The sequence below is a fragment of the Myotis daubentonii genome, chromosome 3, assembly GCF_963259705.1.
Source record: "Myotis daubentonii chromosome 3, mMyoDau2.1, whole genome shotgun sequence".
Taxonomy (NCBI): Eukaryota; Metazoa; Chordata; class Mammalia; order Chiroptera; family Vespertilionidae; genus Myotis; species Myotis daubentonii.
This window is the reverse complement of record NC_081842.1, coordinates 192,081,670-192,105,953: the sequence shown is the minus strand read 5'-3', so window position 1 is coordinate 192,105,953 and position 24,284 is coordinate 192,081,670. Positions and strand designations below refer to the sequence as shown.

The window sequence follows — 24,284 nt, the reverse complement described above, 5'->3', positions numbered from 1 at the left end:
TCAGTTCCTTCAGGTCTCTGTTCAAATCTTACCTTATTCTATATAAAACAATTACCCTCACCTAACACCAGCTTGCCTTCTCCCTGACTCTACTCTCATCTTTTCTATAGCATTTATAACCATCTGATATGTATTTATTTAACTATCTCTCCCCATTTGAATGTAGAGGTTGCTGAAGGCAGGGACTTTGTATATCTTTAGCACCTGGAACTGTATCTTCCATGTAGTAAGGACTCATTATTTACTAACTTAATGAATTACAGAACATATTGGGAGCCTAATCCCCACTGTGGGATAAGTAAACTCACAGTGGATTCTCACTTCAACAAGAGAGGGGCTTAGACTGCAGCCAATAGAGGGGTCATTGTACTTCTACTGAGGAATAACATGAAGGAGAAGCAGTTTCAGTAATTACTGTCAGTGTTATTCTCATTTAATTCTCTGAGCCCATACTCTGGAATATATCAAATTCTGAAGAGATGACCAGACTCCAGGGACTTTAGCTTAGTGTATGAGTATGTTCAATCTGAATCTTTTGACTTTTCTTCCCAATATTTTTGCACAGGCTCAGTAGATGCACACCTCATTTGGGCATTTCTGGAAACATCTGTGCAGTATTCAGTTCTTTATCCCAAAATAGTTTCAACCACCCTTAATTTGGCATAGAGTCCATCAAATAATCTTTTACACCTTTTTATATTTTTTAAAATGTCATTCCCATGATTCCTCTATCTGCAGTTTATAATAGTACTAGGGGCCCGGTGCACGAAATTCGTGCACTGGGTGTGTGTGGCGGGGAGTGTCCCTCAGCCCAGCCTGCCCCCTCTCACATACTGGGAGCCCTCAGGCGTTGACCCCCATCACCCTCCAATCGCAGGATCGGCCCCTTGCCCAGGCCTGACGCCTCTGGCTGAGGCGTCCGGCCCGGGCAGCGGGGACCCGCAGCTGCAGCGGCCCCGCGATCGTGGGCTTCGCTTTAGGCCCAGGCAAGGGACTCCTAGCTCCTGGGACTGCCAGCTTCGACCGTGCCCCACTCCCATTGCTGGCTCCACCCCTACTTCCTGCTATCACTGGCCAGGGCGGAAAAGGCACCTGATTCTCTGATCATGGCTGGGGGCCCCCCTGGGTTTCCGATCACTGTCAGTGGCAGTGGGCTTCTTCCTGCTTTCCCTTTCGCCTCCCTGCATTGTGCCTACATATGCAAATTAACCACCATCTTGGCAGTTAACTGCCAATCTTAGTTGGCAGTTAATTTGCATATAGCCCTGATTAGCCAATGAAAAGGGTAGCTCGTACGCCAATTACCATTTTTCTCTTTTATTAGTGTTGATATTGTCCATTTGGTCTTCATACACACCACTCTTAAGAAGTGAGTCTAATTTGCCTGCTGTTTTGGTTTCCTTACAGCTTTTTTCTGGAAGGGAGATGGCATGGTAAGACTCTAATGAGAAAATAAGACTGTTGTCAGTATCAGTTTTTCCTATTGGAGAACAAGGCTGTAAGCCTGCAGTTATCCGTGTGATAAAGATACCAGAATACACAGGGCTTTAGCTCTTTCTTTCAGCTTTTAATATGAATTTCATGGAAGTCCTCAGTCTGATAAGGGTCATGCTGTAAGTGAAACAGGATATAGATTGACCAGAAAGATTACCTCCCTACTTCTCTCTTCCTCTGACTTCTCTAGAAGCAGTTTGTATCCTCATAATTGAGCAGCTGCACACCATTGTTCCTTCTCTCTTTCATGTAGCTCTGCGTCCTAGGAGAAATTAGTTTTCTGTAAGAAGTAGAAAGGCAGCCATAGATCTCTGTAAAAAATATCTTTCCATAGAGGGCACAGACACACTAAAAGCTATCCAATAAACAGGTAACACAACAAACACCCAGACAGATGGCAGAGTGGCTGCTCTCACTAACCACATGCCTACCCTCCCACCCTGAGGAACACAAGAGTTAGAGCTTCAGATAATCCATCATTAAACTGCTGCATGCATTTCTTTCTTTCCCCAGACTCGTTATCCAGACCAAGACGAACAGTGTTTACTAGAGCCATCGAGGGCCGTGAATTGCATTGGCAAGACAGCCACCTACAGCGAATAATTAGCAGCGATATATATATAGCTCCTGCCTGTCAGCAGGAAAGTGAGAGACTACTCTTTAATTCCCAAGGCCAGCCACTGTGGCTTGGTAAGTGTATCTCTCTTCTACTCTTAAGACTTTTGGAGCCCAATCTCACCTCTTGGCCTGAATGAGCCATCTGCATCGGTACCAGCAACACAACTATAATTGGGACGATTTTCATGCATATCTTTTGGGGCCTTGATTCAGGCCTCAATATTTATGTGAATGCTAAGCATTTGGCGTATGTACTCAGCTGAGGTACAATAACCTCAAATAGAGGAATTTATATTCTGTAATTTAAATTTTGGTAGGGGAAAGGAGTTAATAAATCTGAGTACTACCAAAACCGTTAGACATCAGTTCATTGCTCCCTTAGTCAACAGTTACTGAGCAAGATTATAATCTATTCTGAAATTATGTTTTGCTAAAAACGCACTACATTTGAAACTTAAATTACACTGTGCTAGTAGCTAGGGCACAATCTGCATTTGTCACCAAGCGTCTTCCTTCCCACCTTTCCTTCATCGTAACAGAATAAAGCTGTTCCTTTGTCAGTTTAAATCATCTTCTGCCTTCTATCTTTCTATTGTTGACCTTATTAAAGGACGCCCATTACAAAAGAGAAATTATTTTAAAATAGATTTATTTTCTGAGTCTTACACTAATGATTTACATTTTTATTATCTGTTTCATTTCCCTACCTCTATCCCTCAGCCCATTATCTTTGTCTTGCTCAAGATCTTGCTGAATCTGGATATGTCCCTGTCTTTCACTCTAAAGCCTTGGCCAAACTCACTGTGGGTCACTAGCTGAAGTTCCCTCTGATTATCTTCCCTCTTCTCTGATTCAACACTTCTACATAAATCTAACAAGTTTGTGAAAAAAAGAATTACCTCATTAATAAACAAAGATGCAAATCAAAACAACATTGAATTACCATTTTTGGATTGTCAACTGGTCAAGGATTTTAAAAATAAAGACTATTGGTTTTTGGTTGAAAGAGGTTGCAGAGAGACCTACTCTCGTATTACTGGTAGGAGTATAAATGTTACAGCCTTTCTGAGGGGTATTTTAGCAATACTTATCAAAAACCTTTAAAACACATTCATACCCTTTGATCCAGGAATTCTGCATCTAGGAATTTATCCTGAGCTATAATTACCTAAAATATGCCTAAAATTAGGGGGTCTGTTAGAGCATGGTTATAAATAATATACAGATGAGAAAATTGGAAACAATCTAATATCCAACAGTAGGGAATTGATTGACTCAGTGAATAGTACATATTCAGTGGAGTGATACATAATCACTTTTAGTATTATAGAAGTACATTTAATCACATGGGAAAATATTTACATTGTGTGAAGTGTAAAAACCCAGTTACAAAACAATAATTATATCACCCCATTGTAATTAAAATTGAATAGAAGAATCTGAATAGATGTATGAAAGTGGAAACAATGCTTATCTCTAATGTTTATTTTATATTTTGCTTATCTATGTTTTCTAATTTTCTGCAATTATTTTTATAAATTTTAATGTTTTCTTTAAAAGAAATCACAAAATAAGCCATAAGTCATTATAATCACTTGCCCATTTACAAGCCTTTGGTAGTCCTCCATTATCCCTAAGGTAAATCCAAACTCCTTAGAATGGCATTAAGCTCTTTACCTTCCAGATTCTACCTTTCCAGGCTATCTCTAGCCACATAGCCTAACTCTACACAGAATTATTTGTCATGCTGTGAAGATGCTATATAGAATACTTTTTATGCTTTTATTTATATGCCTTTGCTTATAAGTTCCCTTTGCCAGGAATGCCTTTCCCTGTTTGTCTACCTATTTTAAATCTTTGTCCTACAAAATGCAGCTCAAGTATTATTTTCTATCTGTATATATTCCTATCATGTCTTTTCTTTTTAACTGTCTTATAATGATCTATTTATGTAACATTTTTTAGCTCTTTGAGGGAAGTGGCTATTTCTTATTCATCTTTGTACTTTCATTTGGCAAATAATAGGTTCTCAGGAAATGTAGGATTAATAAATGAATGAGGCCTCTCCCTTTAGTCAGTTAGTTGCTACCTCCACTGGATTCCCATAATACATATTCACAAAGAGGTACAATATTTTATTATCCTAGTTGTGTGTCCCTTTCTATACCATAGCCTGAGAGTTCAGGGTAGCTCTTTAAAGGTAATGCCTGTGACTTATTCAACTTTATATCCTTAAAAGATAACACAGTTCCTGGTACATGGTAGATATCAGGTTGAATTTGAGGAATTGAACAGAACATGAACTCCTTTTCTCAAGCATGAATTTCCCTAATTTGAAAATTTAACACAACCAAAATATTTTCTTTTCATCTGGTAGAACATGTGCCTACAGCCTGTGCTCGGGTAGATGCCCTGCATTCCCATGGTTATCCAAAAGAGGCCCTCAGACTCACGGTGGCCATCATCAATACTTTGAGGTTGCAGCAGCAACGGCAGCTGGAAATCTACAAGCATCAGAAGAAAGGTACAGTGATTGGGAGCCATTCTAACTCTAAGGCTGTTAGGAGCCATCCTAACTCCTTAGGCTAAGGCTGAAGAGGATCCTCAGTGGCTACAAGTTGTAGGTCTTAATGTTTATGAAGTTTCATGGTTTGGCAGAGGCTAGGGGATTCCAGGTCATGCTATATGCTATGTGGAATGTCTCACTTTACTCTGAATCTTTGTAAAATGGGAATAATAATGCCAGCATGCCTCCCTCAGAAGGCAGTTGGAAGGCCCACTAAGATCTGATATAAGACCCTTTTAAAACTGTAAAGCTGTATCTACATATGTGAGCTGCCAGCTGACACTTAGGCTACCTCCATTTAGGGAGCCTAAATGCAGACCATAAGTCTTTGCAGCTGGCTGATAAGCTTGTGACCTGTCCTATCAACCCAAGGCAAGACAATGAGGGAAGCTTTCTCTGAGTCTTAGGGCCAAGTCCTGAAAGAAACTGACGAGGAGGCCCAGGCAGGGACAGAAAGCAGTGTATCTCTATCATTCTCTAAAATGCTGCCCTGCTTCTTTCCAGAACTATTGCAGAGAGGAACCACAGCCATCACAAACCTGGAAGGCTGGGTGGGCCACCCCCTGGATCCCATTGGCTGCCTATTTCTTACTTTAACTGAGGCCTGCCGCCTGAATGATGATAGCTGTCTGGAAGTGTCAGGTATGGGGGTCAGCCTGAGGCAAGCTGAATTGTCCTGGGTAGCCTTCTTCATCCTGCCCGATGTGTTCTACCCTTCCTGCAGCCTTTTTTCTCTCTTATCCACCTTCCCTGAGAGGTTTCCTTAGGCTTCCTCTCTTTTCCACCTTACTTTTGTTCCCTGTGGACTAGCCCTGTCCTTCTCTCACATTTTACCTTGCCACCTTCCTTTGCTCCTCTCACTTCCCATGAATATCTAAAGAGTGTGATCTAAGGGAAATAAGAGGTAGAGAGATTTCAGGAGTCAAAGGCCAAGTCCTCAGAGCAGTCTGGAAGTGGGAAAGAACTTCCATCAAGAATGTGTGTGTCCCTTGCAATTGTATAATATTCTTCTGTTTCCTTTGAACTTTCTTCCTAATGATGTTGGTTTTATACCAGTTTTACAAATAAAAAATAGAAGGGACATTATTCAGTAGCCTCAAAGTAGCAAGGACTAGAGACAAAATTGATTCTTCTCTCGTTTATGCCATCACTATATTGTATACATGCATCTATTATAGTATTTAACACACTGCATTACAATTTGTTTACAAGTGAGAATCTCTTACTAGGCTGTCAGCTCCTTGAAAGCAGAAACTATGACTGACTTATCTTTATGATCCCAGCACTTAGTGTAAGACCTCCCATTTAATAGTTGTTCATAAATACTTACCAGGTAAATGAAAGAGAAAAGGAAAGAAACCAAACTCTAACTTTTAAACTTTTCAAAGTTTCTGAAACTTTGAATCCAAAGGTGGAATATATGAAGTAATAGTAACATAGAAGTTATAAGTGTTATAAAAGCAATAGTTTAGCTGGGTGGATTTGGATTTCTCTGGTTCAAGATACAAGGGGTGGCCCCAATCTAAGCTAGGGCTGCCCTTACCTTCCTTCTCATCCCTTAAAAGGGAATCCTCATCTTTGGTCTGTTTCATCTGCACAGTAACACTTGCATCTGCAAAGCCTGAGGTTGCACTTGGGGTTTATTCACCACTGACATACACTTAGATCCTCCTATAGACCAGACCCTGGAAATACCTAGGGCAATGAGATAAAGTCGCTTTCCTTTAAGATACTCACACTCTAGTGAAAGAGATAGAAAAACAGGTAATTACGGTATTATAATTACTAGCAAAAGATTAGTATAAGATTTTAATATTTCCCCAACTGGCCCAGCCAGTCATATATTAGGAAGAAGCTAGGAATCTTTGTGGCTCTGTGTAACTTCTTTTCGGTATATTTTTCCTACTGCCATGGGGTTCTGACTCAGCTCCCTGTGACAGCTGCTGACCAAGCTGTATTCCAAAGTGGGAGGGAGAGAGGAGCAGATGAATCCACGGGGCCTGACCTAAGGAATCTGGTGACCTGTTGCCCTCAGATATGAATGAAAGCAGACCCCCTGTGTACCAGCATGTACCCATGGCAGCAGGCTGCCCAAACAGCAGTGAGTCTTACCTGTCATTGGCCTTGGAAGTTGCTCTGATGGGTCTGGGTCAACAGAGGGTGATGCCTGAAGGCCTCTACGCACAGGACAAGGTGTGCCGCAATGAAGAGCAGCTCCTGAGTCGACTCCAGGAGCTTCAGCTGGACGATGAACTGGTGCAAACCCTACAGAAACAGTGCCTCTTACTGCTAGAAGGTAAGGAGAAAAGAGGCTATTGTCTTATCTGTGACTCTGGGAGCTCCTCTATTATAGAGCACAGGTACAGAAACATTTTTGGCATTCAAGTGTACTGAAGGTTCCCATGGCTAGCAAACGTGTGGGATCCTAGGGTTCAAGTCTAGGCTGGCAAATAGGAGCATACAGGTAAGTAACTGGCTGGCGTATCTTCTTCCTGCAGGAGGCCCCTTCAGTGGTCTGGGAGAAGTCATTCACCGAGAGAGTGTTCCCATGCATACCTTTGCCAAGTATTTGTTCTCAGCTCTCCTGCCTCATGATCCAGACCTGTCCTATAAATTAGCCTTACGTGCCATGAGGTGGGTAAATGTTTCCTAGCCCAATTGTCTCCACCAAAGTAGAATTCTTTGGTGCTCTTTTTCTTTGTTTATCTGACTTTTATCACTTTCCTTTCATATCTATTCTATTGGACCTATCACCAAGCCTGCCCTAAAATGGCTTAGATATTTTCATATGATCAAGAATTCCTATCTGCAAGGATATATGCACCCCTATGTTCATAGCAGCACAATTCACCATAGCTAAGATCTGGAAACAGCCTAAGTGCCCATCAGTAGATGAATGGATTAGAAAACTGTGGTACATCTACACGATGGAATACTATGCTGCTGTAAAAAGGAAGGAACTCTTACCATTTGCAACGTCATGGATGGAACTGGAGAGCATTATGCTAAGTGAAATAAGCCAGTCAATAAAGGAAAAATACCACATGATCTCACTCATTCATGGACAATAGAGACCATTATAAACTTTTGAACAATAATAGATACAGAGGCAGAGCTGCCTCAAACAGATTGTCAAACTGCAGCGGGAAGGCCGAGGAGGGTTGGGGGGCAGGAGGTAGGGGGGTAAGAGATCAACTAAAGGACTTGTATGCATGCATATAAGCATAACCAATGGACATAAGACACTGGGTGATAGGGGAGGCTAGGGGACTGTCTAGGGCGGGGGGATAAAATGGATACATATGTAATACCCTTTGTAATACTTTAAGCAATAAATAAATAAATAAATAAATAAATTAAATTAAATTAAAAAAAAAAAAAGAATTCCTATCTGGGATGTCTTGCTGGTGACCCACTAGCCAGGGACCACTTGGTCCCTGGCTCTACTCTTGGTGGGTCATCTGAGGAAGCCCCTGAGTTTTTAATAGATCTGGAGCACCCATGACCTGAGTCTTCCAGTTCTGGGGCCATTTAAGCAGGCTGAGAAGGGGTTTGAGTTTTTCTATAGATCAACTGAGTCATGGTTCCCAGGAAGAGGTCACCAGATGCACCTAGGGAGGTAGAAATGGTTTTCTAAAACTAAACTTGAGAACAATGAGCTATGAGCATCTTGTTCCCAAACTAGAATGGGATCTTTGGTTCAGGCAGATGGACCTCAAGGATGCAGCAGACCATACAGAAGAATTTTAGTTAGACCATAAGGTTGAGAGCTGCTCACCTCAACCAGAAAAGAACTGCTGAGGATTCCTTGGCATATATTTCTTATACTTTTAAAAATAATCTTATGGACCTAGCTGGTTTGGCTCAGTGGATAGAGTGTCGGCCTATGGACCGAAACGTCCCAGGTTCAATTCTGGTCAAGGGCACATACCTTGTTTGCAGGCTCCTTCCCGGTCCGGGCCCTGCAACCGAGGTACGTGCAGGAGGCAACCAATGAATGTGTTTCTCTCACATTGATATTTCTCTCTGTCTTTCCCTCTCTCTTCCACTCGCTCTAAAAATCAATGGAAAAATATCCTCGAATGAGGATTAAAAAAAATATCTTATGGCTTTTGAACTGCTTTTCAGATCCATTCACAGTGACTATTCAGCTTGAGTTCTACAAGTATCTAGGCATTCACCTCATATAGAGTACAGTACCCTAGATTTTTAAATCTTCAAAGTTCTCAGTTAACCCTTTCCTGCTCATTTACTTCACTACAAAGATAAGCATTTATAAGATGGCTCAAAATGGCAAGGGTCTGGATGGTGGCTAATGACTCTTTCTGGTTCTTCTAGGTTACCTGTTCTAGAAAACTCAACTTCTACCGGGGACACTTCCCACCCTCAGCATATGGTGTCTGTGGTGCCCAGCCGTTATCCTCGTTGGTTCACACTTGGACACTTGGAATCACAGCAGTGTGAACTGGCCTCCACCATGCTGACTGCTGCCAAAGGTAAGCGTAGATAGATCACAGGCTTCAGCACCCCCACTATGCCAGCCCAGTCATGGCCCTGTTAAGGGCTTGGGCTGCAGTCTCCTGAAGAAGAGAAGCCATTCATCTTTCTTTGACCTCTTAGACCAGCGGTTCTCAACCAGCGGTTCTCGACCCTTTGGCGGTCGAACGACCCTTTCACAGGGGTCGCCTAAGACCATCCTGCATATCAGATATTTACATTACGATTCATAACAGTAACAAAATTACAGTTATGAAGTAGCAACGAAAATAATTTTATGGTTGGGTCACAACATGAGGAATTGTATTTAAAGGGCCAGAAGGTTGAGAACCACTGTATTAGGCTGAGTGATTCTCATTTTGATTGCTGTCATGAGAGTGATCACCTGGGTCCAGTCCAAAGTTTTGCCCTACTTACTATTTATAGAATCTTGGGAACATAGGATGAGATCATCTTTAAGGCAACTTCTAAATCTATCCTTCCATATGATAAAGGCACTTCACCTTTCCAAACCTCAGGTTCAAAACCTATAAAACGGGGATCATTGTCAGTGACCTATCAGTCTCCTAGGACCATTGGAAGATTCAATGAAATGATGGCTAAGATGGAGCTGCAAATCTCTTTACAGATATGAGAGTTCGTGATTTTTCCAAGGTCCTGTTAAAAGATAGGCAGCCGCCGAAACCGGTTTGGCTCAGTGGATAGAGCGTCGGCCTGTGGACTGAAAGGTCCCAGGTTCGATTCCGGTCGAGGGCATGTACCTGGTTGCAGGCACATCCCCAGTAGGAGATGTGCAGGAGGCGGCTGATCGATGTTTCTCTCTCGTCGATGTTTCTAACTCTCTATCTCTCTCCCTTCTTCTCTGTAAAAAAATCAATAAAATATATTTTAAAAAAAAAAAGATAGGCAGCCAAAGTGACTCTCGGGCTTTCAAGCTCACATACTCCCTGTTAACTATGGAGGTTTCACCACAAAGAAAAATGAATATAAGCCCCTGGGCCCTGCCTGTATTTCAATGGTTGACATTGACCAATGAACCAGGAGGTTACAGTTCAATTCCCAGTCAGGGCACATGCCTGAGTTGTGGGCTCGATGCCCAGGGTGGGGCGTGCAGGACACAGCCATTCAATGATTCTCTCTCATCATTGCTGTTGCTCTCTCTCGCTCTCTCTCCCTTCCTCTTTGAAATCAATATATATATATATATATATATATATATATATATATATATATATATATATATACACACACACACACACACACACACACACACACACACACACTAGAGGTGCACAAAAATTTGTGCACTCGGGGGACGGGGGTCCCTCAGCCCGGCCTGTGCCCTCTCGCAGTCTGGGACCCCTCAGGGGATGACCACCTGCTGGCTTAGGCCCACTCCCTGGGGGATTGGGCCTAAGATAGCAATCAGACATCCCTCTGGCAGCCCGGCAGCCCTCAGGGGATGTCCACTTGCCAGCGGGGAGCAGGCCTAAACTGCAGTCGGAGATCCTTAGCGCCGCTGAGGAGGCAGGAAAGGTTCCCACCACCACCACTGTACTGACAGCCATCAGCCTGGCTTGTGGCTGAGCAGAACTCCTCCCATGTGAGAGCGCCCTGACCACCAGAGGGCAGCTCCTGCATTGAGCGTCTGCCCCCTGGTGGTCAGTGTGTGTCATAGTGACCAGTCATTCCCAGTTGTTCTGCTGTTAGGGTCAGTTTGCATATTACCCTTTTACTATATAGGATAGAGGCCTGGTGCACGGGTGGGGGCCGGTTGGTTTGCCCTGAAGGGTGTCCCGGATCAGGGTGGGGGTCCCGCTTGGGTGCCTGGCCAGCCTGGATTAGGGGATGATGGCTGTTTGCAGCTGGTCACACCCCCTTCAGGGTGGGGGTCCCCACTGGGTGCCTGGCCAGTCTGGATGAGGGGCTGAGGGCCATTTTCAGGCTGGCGGGTGACTGAAGCTCCCAGCCTCTCCTTCTTTTCTTTTTTTTTTCTTTTTTTATTCTGGGATTTATTTACCTTCTATGGCTGTCACTGGAACTGAGAGCCGGCTTTAGCTCTGAGTCTCAGCTCCAGCTCTGAGACCTCGGCTGCTGAAAGCAGGTATCTGGGTTTGTTTGGCTTCTATAATTGAAACACTGTTGCAGCTCCAGCTCTGAGGCCTGGCTGGCTGAAAGCAGGTTTCTGGGGTTTGTTTGGCTTCTATAATTGCAACATTGTTTCTTAGCGTGCAGCTCAGAGGCTGGCAGCGGCAGGCGGGGAACCTTGGCTTCCTCCATCACTGGAGCAAGCAAGCCTCCTATTCGCTTCAGCTGCCTGGCTGCCGGCCGCTATCTTGGTTGGCAGTTAATTTGTATATTGCCCCTGATTAGCCAATGGGAGGCGTGTCAGAGGTACGGTTAATTACCATGTTTGCCTATTATTAGATAGGATATATATGTATCTACACTAATAAAAGAGAAACATGGTAATTGGCGTACGACCGCTACCCTTTTCATTGGCTAATCAGCGAGATATGCAAATTAACTGTCAGCCAAGATGGCCGCCAGCAGCCAGGCAGCTTGAAACTAACATGAGGCTTGGTTGCCTCAGCGACAGAGGAAACCAACGTTCCCCGCCTGCAGCTGCAGGCCTCTGAACCTGCAGTTTCAAACATTGTAACAAATACTGCAGGACTTCAGCCAGCAGATTCGCAACATTGTATGCAAAGGCCAGAAACCTACTTTCAGGAACCGCGGCCTAAGAGCTGGAGCCAAGCCTCAAGCTAAAGCTGGCCCAGAATAAAAAAACAAAAAAAAGGAAAAAAGGAGCGTTTGGGAGTTCAGTCACCCCCAGCCTGAAAACAGCCCTCAGCCCCTCACCCAGACTGGCCAGGCACCCCAGTGGGGACCCCCACCCTGATCCAGGACACCCTTCAGGGCAAACGAACTGGTACCCACCCATGCACTAGGCCTCTATTCTATATAGTAAAAGGGTAATATGCCTCCCGGCACCGGAATCAGCGGAGCCGAGAGGCCTCCCGGCACTGGGATCAGCATGACAGGGGGCGGCGCCCCAATCCCCTGATTGGCCCTGCTCTGTGGGTGATAGAGGGCGGCGCCCCAACCCACTGATCCGCCCTGCTCTGTGTGTGACAGGGGACGGTGCCCCAACTCCCCTATCGGCCCTACTCTGTGAGTGACAGGGGGGAGCTCCTCAACCCCCTGATGGGCCCTGCTCTGTTCGTGACAGGAGGGAGCTCCCCAACCCTCTGATGGGCCCTGCTCTGTGCATGACAGGGTACGGAGTCCCAACCCCCCTGATGAGCCCTGCTCTGTGCGTGACAGGGGGTCGCACCGCAACCTCCCCATCGACCGTGCCTTGAGTGTGACAGAGGGTGGTGCCCCAACCCCCCAATCGGCCCTGCTCTGAGCCCGACCAGGGGCTGCACCTAGGGATTGGGCCTGCCCTCTGCCATCCGGGAGCAGGCCTAAGCCAGCAGGTCATTATCTCCCGAGGGGTTCCAGACTGCTAGAGGGCACAGGCCGGGCTGAGGGACCCCCCCTTCCCCCCGAGTGCACAAATTTTTGTGCACCGGGCCTCTAGTATGTATATAAAATGAAAATAAGCCTTTGGGAAGCTATAATAAAATACTAGCTACCATGGACTCTAAGTATTTTTCTGATATGAGGTAATACATGGAGTTCTCAAAACATTTTTTATTAAAAATAACTTTATGTTGTATCTTCTTATTGTCCCCCCAAAATCCATGCTCATTTTAGAAAAGGTAAAAGATACAGATAGAGGTGACTAGGAATCGAACCCACAATCTTTTGATACATAGGATGACAATCCAACCAACTGAGCCACCCACCCAGGGCTTAAAGATGATTGTTGAAAGTATTATAGATGTCCCCTTTTTCTTCCACCCTACCCCTGCCTCCCCTCAGACCCTCACCACACTATTGTCTGTGTCTAAGGGCTATGCATATATGCATATAAATTCTGTGGTTAATCCCTCCCATCCTCCAGCCTTCCCTCTGAGATTTGTCAGTCTGTTAGAAAGAGTCTTTATTATGGAAAAACAACGTTATGGAGGGAAGTTAGACCCTGATTTCTTTCTAATAAAATGACAAAGCAGAATCTACACTAATAAAAGACAAACATGCAAATTGACCATACCTTTCGCTATGCCTTAAGGCACGCCCACCAGCCAATCAGAGTGGCTGTATGCAAATTAACCCAACCAAGATGGTAGCCAGCAGCCACGGAGCTGGAGCGAGCAGGAGGCTTGTTTGCTCCAGTGATGGAGGAAGCCAAGCGTCCCACGGCTGGCTCTAGCCTCCACAAAAGGCAACAAAGTTTCAATTATAGAAGGTAAATAAATCCCAGAAGAAAAAAAAAGAAAAAAAGGAGAGGCTGGGAGCTTCCATCACCAGGGGACTTGGCCAGCCTGAAAATGGTCCTCAGCCCCTCGCCCAGACTGGCCAGGCACCCCAGCGGGACACCCACCCTGATCCAGGACACCCTTCAGGGCAAATCAGCCGGCCCCCACCCATGCACCAGGCCTCTATCCTATCTAATAATAGACAAAGATGGTAATTGACCGTACCTTCGCTATGCCTCCCATTGGCTAATCAGCGCGAAATGCAAATTAGCCGCCAACAAAGATGGCGGCTAATTTGCATACTGCAGGCAGGGCAGGGCAGCGCGAGCTGCCATCCAGGCCCTGTGTGCAGCCCTGGGCAGTGGGGCCCCCATGTGCCGCCTAAGCCCACGCGGCCTAAGCCCTGCCCCCAGCCGCGACCCCTGTGTGCCGCCTAAGCCCTGACCCCAGCCGGGACCTCCGTGTGCCACCTAAGCCCCGCCCCCAGCCGGGACCCCATGGTGATTAGAGAGCAGAAAAGTGCCTCCCACAGGCAGCACCCAGCAGGGCCTGACCCCGGGTGCCCTGGCGATCCAGTGATTGGTGAGCAGGAAAGTGCGGCCTGTAGGCAGCACCCAGCAAGGCCTGCTCCTGGGTCGCCATGGCGATCCCAGAGCAGGAAAGGGTAGCCTGCAGGCAGCACCCCACCCTGGCCACAGCTCAAAGGAGAGTACAACACGCAGTGGAGGCCAGGAGCCTGAGAGATCAACAGAGAGGGGTGCCTGCTCCAAGCCTCCACAGTGTAGCTGGGGGCAGGCCCCCAGCAGACACACACACACACACACACACACACACAGCGCCTACTCTGAGCCTTCAATGTGGCTGGGGGCAGACCCCCAGCGGACACACACACACACACACACACACACGGCAACTGCTCTGACCCTATGTGGCGCACCTGGGGGCAGGCACCAGCAGACACATACACACACACACACACACACACAGGACGCCTGCTCCGAGCCTCTGCTGCCAGACTGTGGCCATCAGTAGGACATCCACTGAGGGCTCCCGGACTGAGGGGCAAGCTGGGCTGAGGGAACCCCACCCCCAAGTGCTCGAATTTCATGCACCGGGCCTCTAGTCCTATATAATAAAAGGGTAATATGCAAATTGACCCTAACAGCAGAACGACTGGGAATGACTGGTCACTATGACACACACTGACCATCAGGGGACAGATGCTCAATGCAGGAGCTGTCCCCTGGTGGCCAGTGCGCTCCCACAGGGGGAGCTCTGCTCAGCCACAAGCCAGGCTGATGGCTGCCAGCACAGCAGTGGTGGCAGGAGCCTCTCCCGCCTCCTCAGCAGCACTAAGGATGTCTGACTGCAGCTTAGGTCTGCTCCCTGCTGGTAAATGGACATCCCCCGAGGGCTGCCGGGCTGCCAGAGGGATGTCTAACTGCCAGCTTGGGCCCGATCCCCGAGGGAGCAGGCCTAAGCCAGCAGGTGGACATCCCCTGAGGGGTCCCAGACTTCGAGAGGGCACGGGCCTGGCTGAGGGACCCCCCAGAGTGCCCAAATTTTTGTGCACCAGGCCTCTAGTTTCTAAATAATTTACAAAAGGCAGAAATTGCTGAGCAGTGGTACTCCTCCCTGCCAACTACTCTTCCCTGCCACCCACAGTGCCTGGTGCTGAGAACATCAATAGGCTCCCGTGGGCCCCAGGTCTCAGAGCCTGGATATCTCTCCCATTCCTTCTTGTGGAGCAGGCACAGGAGCTGTGCACCCAGGAGCCGGGTCTATAAGGAGTCACGCCCTGTGCTGTGGCAGGTTGTCTCTGCTGGGCTCAGGAGAGCAGAGGCCCCTTACCAGCCTCTGCCTGGGCCTCTGTTAGTCAGGTCCTTGTTAGCAGTGGCCCATGGGCACTGCCAACTCCTGGGGGCTTCCTCTGGAACTCGAGGGGAGGCAAGGATCCCACATGTGGGGGCGTGGGGGTCAGGTATGGCTCACTTCCTGCAAGACAGAGCTCTCTTCTTGCCCCTCACTGTGCTGCACACAGGGGGAGTGAGGACACCAAGCTTTCCCCCAGGACAAGGAGCTGGAAGGTGGTGAGTCAGTGAGGTCAGCAGTTCCGGTCCGAGCTGGTAGGAAGACCTCACTCTTCCCACTCTGCTGGGCGTCAGCTCTGTGGGTTCCTCCAGGAGACTCGGTTCTTTAATGTGCCTCCAAATACGCACACGTGCTCATGTAGGAGGAGGAGAGGAGGAGGAAGAGGATGCTGGGGAAGATGCTTGGAAGGAAAGATGCTCAGGAGGAGGGTGTTACCTGAAGGGCACTGTCCTCAGTCTCGAAGGAGAAACAGTCATATCACCGCTCTCTTCAGCTGTAATGGCCTCCTCCAGCTCCTGGGACAACTTCTGGAGGCGCTGGATTCCTGACCCCACAGGCTCTTGTTCACTGTCGAATTCACGGGGGGAGCAGAAGGGCTCTGTAAAGGAGGAGTGGGTCCAGAAGGCGGCCTCCCTCCTGGACCTCCCCAATGGGTGGAGCTGCAGTGTGGCTTCCGCTCCCAGGGGCCCGGAGTTGCATGGGAAGGGCCCGTTCCAGAAATCTGGGTGCTCCTCTGGCTCAGGCTGTGAGCTGGGGGGTGCTACTGCCCTGTGTCTCTCTTCCCACTCCTGGCTTTGGGGTTTCCACCAGCCACTTGGTGCCACTTTGGCAGGACTCCTGGATTCTCTGTAACATGGCACCCAGGGCATTCTTAGCTGAGTGAGCTGCAGCCTGGAGGCCCTGCTGCTCTGGCTGGGTTTTCCAGGTGTTTCCAGGAGGGGCCCACCCCTAGGTTGAAGCTGACTGCTCTCAGGGCAGCCTCCTTTGGAACTGCCTGCAGAGGGAGTTCAGGGCTCTGCTGGAGGCCTCCAGATGGCCAGCTGCAGGTGCAGCATATGGTTCTCCTCCAGCTTCTCCTGGTCCTGGAGAGAAGAGATCTCCTGTGCATAGAGGTGCTCATGCCGAGCCACCTAGAAGCAGTCTGCCTGGCCAAAAGTCTGTTCTGTTCACTAGGACCCCAAAGCTCCCATATCTGCCAGATCTTAAAAATGATTTTTAATGAAAACATTAGTCCCAAACATGTATAGAGTGCTGCTGAAACAGCTCTGTTCTGGCCTGCATTCTTTTATTTTAAAAATTAGCAATGTATTTGAAGAAATAATGACAGAAAACTTCCCCTACCTGGTCAAAGAAATAGACTTACAAGTCCAGGAAGCGCAGAGAACCCCAAACAAAAGGAACCCAAAGAGGACCACACCAAGACACATCATAATTAAAATGCCAAGAGCAAAAGACAAAGAGAGAATCTTAAAAGCAGCAAGAGAAAGACAGTCAGTTACCTACAAGGGAGTACCCATTCGACTGTCAGCTGATTTCTCAACAGAAACCATGCAAGCCAGAAGAGAGTGGCAAGAAATATTCAAAGTGATGAATGCCAAGAACCTACAACCAAGATTACTTTATCCAGCAAAGCTATCATTCAGAATTGAAGGTCAGATAAAGAGCTTCACAGATATGAAATAGCTAAAGGAGTTCATCACCACCAAACCAGCATTATATGAAATGCTGAAAGGTATTCTTTAAGAAGAGGAAGAAGAAAAAGGAACTCTTAACATTTGCCACAGCATGGATGGAACTGGAGAGCGGATAAATACCACATGATCTCACTCATTTGTGGAATATAATGAACAACATAAACTGATGAACAAGGACTGATCCAGAGACAGAGAGGCATTGATTGGACTGTCAGGCCTTGGAGGGAAGGTAGGGGAGGGTGAGGGTAAGGGGGAAAGATCAACCAAAGGACTTATATGCAAGCATATAGGCCTAACCAATGGACACGGACAACGGGGGGTGAGGGCATGGGGGGGGGGGGTAGAGGGTAACGTGGGGATAAGGACACATATGTAATATCTTAATAAAAAATATATTTAAAAAAATAATTGAAATAAATTAAATTGAATCAAAAAAAATTAGCAATGATTGATGCACAAACAAGATTTTAAGGACTCTAAGCACAGGTTGAAAGTTAGAAAAAGTCAACATTGAAGATGTTTCAAAGTTATTTACAACTTATTTTTAATATATAAACAAAAAACATTATAATCAGAGATATTTTCTAACTGGCTCAGTAATCTTTACCAATGACATGAGCTCATTGCACACAAGCTAGAATGAAAGAAAACTATAATTAAACTAGAGGCCCAGTGCACGAATTCGTGCACCAGTGGGGTCCCTCTATCTGGCCTGTGAGTTTGGTCTGAAACCACCTTTCCAACATCCCCTGAGGGGTCCTTGATTGCGAGAGGGCGCAGGCCAGGCCAAGGGACCCCACTGGTGCACTATCAGTGCCAGGGAGAGACACAGGAGGTTGGCCAGCTGGGGTGGGACCACAGGAGGGCTCTAGGGCATGTCCAGCCCATCTTGCTCAGTCCCAATTCGCTAGACCCCAGCAACAAGCTAACCTACTGGTCGGAGCATCTGTCTCCTGGTGGTCAGTGTACATCATAGCAACTGGTCGACCAGTCTACTGTCTGCCCCCTGGTGGTCAGTGCACGTCATAGCGAGCCATTGAGCGGCCTTAGCATATCATTAACATATTACACTTTGATTGGTTGAATGGACATCCAGACACTTAGCATATTAGGCTTTTATTATATAGGACTAGAGTCCCGGTACACAAAAATTTGTGCACTCGGGGGGTGGAGGGGTCCCTCAGCCCGGCCTGTGCCCTCTCGCAGTCTGGGACCCCTCGGAAGATAACGACCTGCTGGCTTAGGCCTGCTCCTGGGTGGCAGAGGGCAGGCCCAATCCCTAGGTGCAGCCCCTGGTTGGGCTCAGAGCAGGGCTGATTGGGGAGTTGGGGCACCGCCCTGTCATGCACAGAGCAGGGCAGATCGGGAGGTTGCAATGCTACCCTCAGTCACGCTCAGGGTAGGGCCGATTGGGGGGTTGGGGCACCGCCCCCGTCATACTCAAGGCAGGGTCGATGGGCAGTTTGCGGCACCACCCCCTGTCACACACAGAGCAGGGCCAATCAGGGGGTTGGGGTGCCGCACCCTGTCACACACAGAGCAGGGCCGATCAGGGGGTTGGGGCACCACAGCCTGTCACACACAGAGCCGCAGGGCAATTAGGGGGTTGGGGAGCTCCCCCCATCAGGCACAGAGCAGGGCTGATCAGGGGGTTGGGGTGCCTTCCCCTGTCACGAACAGAGCAGGGCGGATAGGGAGGTTGTGGCCCCGCCCCCTGTCACACACAGAGCCGCAGGGCGATCAGGGGGTTTGGGCCCTGTCCCCGTCATGCTGATCCCGGTGCCGGGAGGCATATTACCCTTTTACTATATAGGATAGAGGCCGGGTGCACGGGTGGGGGCCGGCTGGTTTGCCCTGAAGGGTGTCCTGGATCAGGGTGGGGGTCCCCATTGGGGTGCCTGGCCAGCCTGGGTGAGGGGCTGAGGGCTGTTTTCAGGCTGGCGGGTGACTGAAGCTCCCAACCGCTCCTTTTTTTCTTTTTCTTTTTTTAATTCTGGGCCAGCTTTAGCTCTGAGGCTTGGCTCCAGCTCTTAGGCCTCTGCTGCTGAAAGCAGGTATCTGGTTTGTTTGGGTTCTATAATCGAAACACTGTTTCAACTCCAGCTCTGAGATCCTGGCTGGCTGAAAGCAGGTTTCTGGGGTTTTGTTTAGCTTCTATATTTGTAACAGTGTTTCAAACTGCAAGCTCAGGGGCCAGCAGCGGCTGGCAGGGAACGTTGGAGTCCTCCGTCACTGAAGCAAGCAAGCCTCATGTTCGCTTCAAGCTGCCTGGCTGCCGGCCGCCATCTTGGCTGGCAGTTAATTTGCATATCTCCCTGATTAGCCAATGGGAAGGGTAGCGGTCGTACGCCAATTACCATGTTTCTCTTTTATTAAATAGGATTATTCTTGCACCACTATTCCACACACTCTCCTTCTGAACTTGTGACCAAGAAATTTTATTCCCAATGAAGAAAAAATATAAATGTTTGTTTGTTTATTTATTTATTTTTTGTTAATACTTACATGAGAATATTTTTCCATTGATTTTTAGAGAGTGGAAGAAGGAGGGAGAGACAGAGAGAGAGAGACATCAATGTGAGTGAGGCAATCAATCTGTTGCCTCCTGCACACGTCCTGACATGGAGCCAGGATTGGGCCTGTAATTCAGGAATGTGCCCTTGACTGGAATTGAAGCAGGGACCCTTCAGTCAGAGGGCCAAAACTCTATTCACTGACCCAAACCGGCTAAGGCTAAATGTTTATTTTTTGTTTTAGTCTATACTTGCAACAGATATATATAGTCTCATTACTTACATTGGAAGTTTATTGGATAAAAGTCTAAATAAGTCAGCCTTGCTATTCAACGTAATATAATCAGTGGACAAGCAGCATCACTTCACCTGGAAGCTTGTTGTAAATGCAAATTCCCAGACCCAACTCCAGACCTATTGGATCAAACACTCCGTAGGTATATCCCATGAATCTGTGTTTTAACAAATTCTTCCGATGACTTTTATGCTCACCATGGTTGTAGAAGTGCTGAGTTAGAGCTAGTTTATATTTTAAAAAACACACAAACAAACTGAATATATAGGTTATATATCTGTTGTACATTCTTTGCAGGGTAGAAAAATTGCTAAAATGGTATTGAGCCAAATAAGCAAGAGGCTAATAGTGATAAGATGTAACACAAATGCAAAAAAATCTCCACAGGCAATATAGAAGAAATGTTAGAACAGTTAATTGACCTTGAATAACATTCATTTATCAGTGAAAACGAGATTATGGCTACTTAATTGAAGAGACTGCTCATATAGAAGTCCACACTAATGAGACACATTACCCTAGAACTACACCTTTTTAAAAAATATTTTAAATGGATTTTTAGAAAGAGAGTAAGAGAGAGGGTAAGAGAGAAATATCGATGTGAAAACAACATCAATCGGCTGCCTTTGCATAACCCTTACTGGGGATCGAGCCTGAAATGTAGGCATGTGCCCTGACCAGGAAACCAACTATGGCAATCTTCTGGTGCATGGGACGACACTCATACAACTGAGTCATATTGGCCAGGGCAGAACTACACCTTTTAATGGCCATCTATTTGTCGTGTTGCTTCATCATTAAGAATCCCATTCCTGGACCATCATTAAATATGCAGTTCTAATCTTTGACAACATTAATAGCAATGTTGATAAAGACTTTTGTCCAAAATCCTCAAGTAATTAGATATAACACATTTATTGCATGCACATATACAAATATTTAGCTTGATATGAGGTTTTATTGAATGTTTTCCTCAGAAATAGAAGATACCAAGTAGTTATGGTATATATCATACTATTTTATTTATCAGTTTACTTACTATCTATAATAATAAAAGCATAATATGCTAATTAGACCAGACAGCCAAATAGTGGAACAACTGTCTGGACAACCTTCCGGACGAAGCCGGGGCCACCGCGGCTGTGAGAGCTGAGGCAGCCACAGGGCTGCAAGGGCCGAGCCCCTTGCACGAATTTCATGCATTGAGCCTCTAATTGTATTGATAAACTGCAAAACTAATTTTGTCCTTTGTCCCACCTAGTGTGATTATTCATACATTCACTGTACAAATAGTAATGTTTTAATTATGGGATGCTGCAAATAGATATATGTACAAATTATCTTTCTGTAATTTTTAAAATTCTGAATTCCAAAATATATTCAAAATTCTACAGCTTTGAATAAGGAGTATGGACCTGTATACCCATAAATGGAATACTATATGGCCATTTAAAAGAACCAGGAGCTCTTTATGTACTGATGAAATAAACATTAAACCCTGGCTGGTTTGGCTCAGTGGATAGAGCGTCGGCCTGCAGACCATAGGGTCCCAGGTTTGATTCCAGTCAAGGGCACATGCCCGGGTTGTGGGCTCAAGCCCCAGTGCGGGGCATGCAGGAAGCAGCTGATTCATGATTCTCTCTTATCATTAATGTTTTTCGCTCTCTCTCCCCCTCGCCCTTCTTCTCTGAAATCAATCAAAATATATATTAAAAAAATAAATAAGGCCCTAACCGGTTTGGCTCAGTGGATAGAGCATCGGCCTGCGGACCAAAGGGTTCCAAGTTCGATTCCAGTCAAGGGCATGTACCTTGGAGGCAGCTGATTGATGTTTCTCTCTCATCGATGTTTCTAACTCTCTATCCCTCTCCCTTCCTCCTGTAAAAATCAATAAAATATCTTTAATAAATAAATAAGTAAACATTAAGATATATTGATATGTAGGGGGAAAATGAGAATCTGTGTATACTATGCTATTATTTGTGGGATGTTTTTAAAGAGAGGAAATAGATAATGTATGTTCTTATTATGTATAGATTATCCTAGAAGGTAAAAAAAACTGATAATATTGGTTGTATATGGGGTTAGAAGTTGATGAATGAGGGACAGGAGTGAGGGGAAGAAACAGTTTTTCATTATTTACTTTTGGTATCTGCAATATTGAATCGTGAAAATTTCTAAAAGTTTAAATTATAAATGCCAATAGAAACTTCTCAAATTGAAATACAAAGAGAAAAAAAGAATGAGAGTGGGAGGGACCAGACCAGAATATCTAAGAACTGACATTCAGCCATCAAACCCACGACCCTTCGGTGCATGGGGGCCAACTCTAACTACTGAACCACATCGGCCAGGGTAGGGTTTTTTAATTCTTAATTAAACTAATAAATAATGTCTTCTTAAAAAAATAATAGCAATTCTAAGGCGAACACCACTTAATTAATTAATTATTTATTTTTAAAGGAAGATAATTAATTTTAGAAGAATATAGTTCTTTTTAATATTATTTTTAAAATAAGTATAATTAATAGGAGAGAAGAGAAAATTGAATCATATAAAATGCTTAATTTAAGCCAGAGAAGGCAGAAAGGGGGAAGATTTTTTAAAAAGAAAGAAACAGCCCGGCTGGCATGGCTCAGTGATTGAGCATAGACCTATGAACCAGGGGTTCATGGTTCAAGACACGTGCTCATGGTGCGGTGTGGTGCGGGCTCAGTCCCCAATATGGCTGCCTGCTGATCAGTGATTCTCTCTCATCATTGATGTGTCTATCTCTCTCCCTCTCTTTTCCTCTCTGAAAATCAATAAAAATATATTTTAAAAAGAAAGAAAGAAAAAAGTGTGGTACACACACACACACACACACACACACACACAAGAATATTCAGCCATTAAAAAAAAAAAAAGGAAATCCAGTCACTTGCAACAACATGGATGAACCTTAAGGACATTGTGCTAAATGAAATAAGTCAGACAGAAAAAGATAAATATGTATGACCTCATTTAATATGTGGAAACTCATAGAAACAAAGTAGATTGGTAGCTGGCAGGAGCTGAAGTGCAGGGGAACTGAGGAGATGTTGGTCAAAGGGTACAGATTTTCAGTTATAAGATGATTAAGTTCTGGGGATCCAATGTACAACATGGTGACTATAGTTAACAATACTGTGTATTGTACACTTGAAATGTCCTAATGGATTAAATCTTAAATGTTCTCAACTACACACACAAAAATAAAGGTAACTGTGTGGAGTAATAGATGTGTTAACTAAACTTATTGTGGTAATCATTTGCAATCCATACATATTAAATCACACTGTACACCTTAAACTTGCACAATGTTAAGTCTATTATGGAAATAAAATAAATAATCTAAGTTTTCACCTTGGAAAACAAGAAAAAGAAGAGCAATATAAACCTAAAACTAGCAGGGGGAAAAAATAAGCAGAAATCAATGAAATTTAAAATAAGAAAAAAATATAAAACCAATGAAAGCAAAAGCTGCTTCTTTGAAAAGATCATTAAGTTTGATAAACTTCTATCCAGCTTGCCAAGAAAAGAAAGAGAGAAGAAATAAATGACTAATGCCGTAAATGAAAGAGGGGCCATCATTATTGAGCCCATGGTCATTGAAAGGATAATAAAGGAAAATTATGAACGTCTGTATGCTCATAGATTTGATATCTTAGACAGTAAAATGGACAAATTCCTTGAAAAACACAACCTACTAAAACTCACACATGTAGAAATAAATAATCTGACTCGGCCTATCTATGATAAAGCAATAGATTCAATTATCTTTCAAACAGAAAGCACTTGGCCCAGATGAGTTCACTAGTGAGTTATCAAATATTTAAGGTAAAAACATGATACCAATTCTCTACAATCCCTTCCAGAAAATAGAAGCAGAGAGAACACCTCAAGTCATCCAGTGAGGCCAGCATTACTGTAATACCAAAATCAGGTAAACATAATACAAGAAAGGAAAACTACAGACCAGTATCACTCATGAAGATAAATGCAAAAATCTTCAACAAAGTATTAGATAATTGGCCCAGGCCAGTGTAACTCTGTTGGGAGTTGTCCAGTGCACCAAAAAGTTTCTGGCTCAATTCCTGGTCAGGGCACATGCCCAGGTTGTGGACTCGATCCCCCGTAGGAGGTGTGCAGGAGACAGCGAATTGGTGTTCCACTCTCACATCTATGTTTCTCTCTCCTCCTTTCCTCTCTCTTTTAAAATCAATAAAAACATTTTTAATTTAAAAATATGTATTAGCTAATTGGATCCAACAAAATATAAAAATAATTATACACCATGACCAAGTAGGATTTGTTTCGGGTATGGAATGCTTGAAAATAAATGTAGTC

At 45.3% G+C, this 24,284-nt stretch overlaps 1 protein-coding gene and 1 pseudogene across 3 annotated transcripts in view; one reads left to right on the top strand and one right to left on the bottom strand.

Annotated features, from left to right (window-relative positions):
- ZSWIM5 (zinc finger SWIM-type containing 5) overlaps positions 1-24,284 on the top strand; it is a 109,057-nt gene that overhangs the window by 76,256 nt on the left and 8,517 nt on the right. For 2 of the 3 annotated variants that reach the window (XM_059689921.1, XM_059689919.1), the window contains 6 exons: positions 2,008-2,184; positions 4,490-4,636; positions 5,183-5,320; positions 6,714-6,974; positions 7,177-7,312; positions 9,017-9,174. In XM_059689921.1, coding sequence (XP_059545904.1) covers positions 2,008-2,184; positions 4,490-4,636; positions 5,183-5,320; positions 6,714-6,974; positions 7,177-7,312; positions 9,017-9,174 — 1,017 coding nt within the window. The remainder of the gene's footprint in view (positions 1-2,007; positions 2,185-4,489; positions 4,637-5,182; positions 5,321-6,713; positions 6,975-7,176; positions 7,313-9,016; positions 9,175-24,284) is intronic. The other variant, XM_059689920.1, reaches the window with a different exon arrangement.
- On the bottom strand, positions 15,846-16,642 carry LOC132231927 (protein PIMREG-like; annotated as a pseudogene).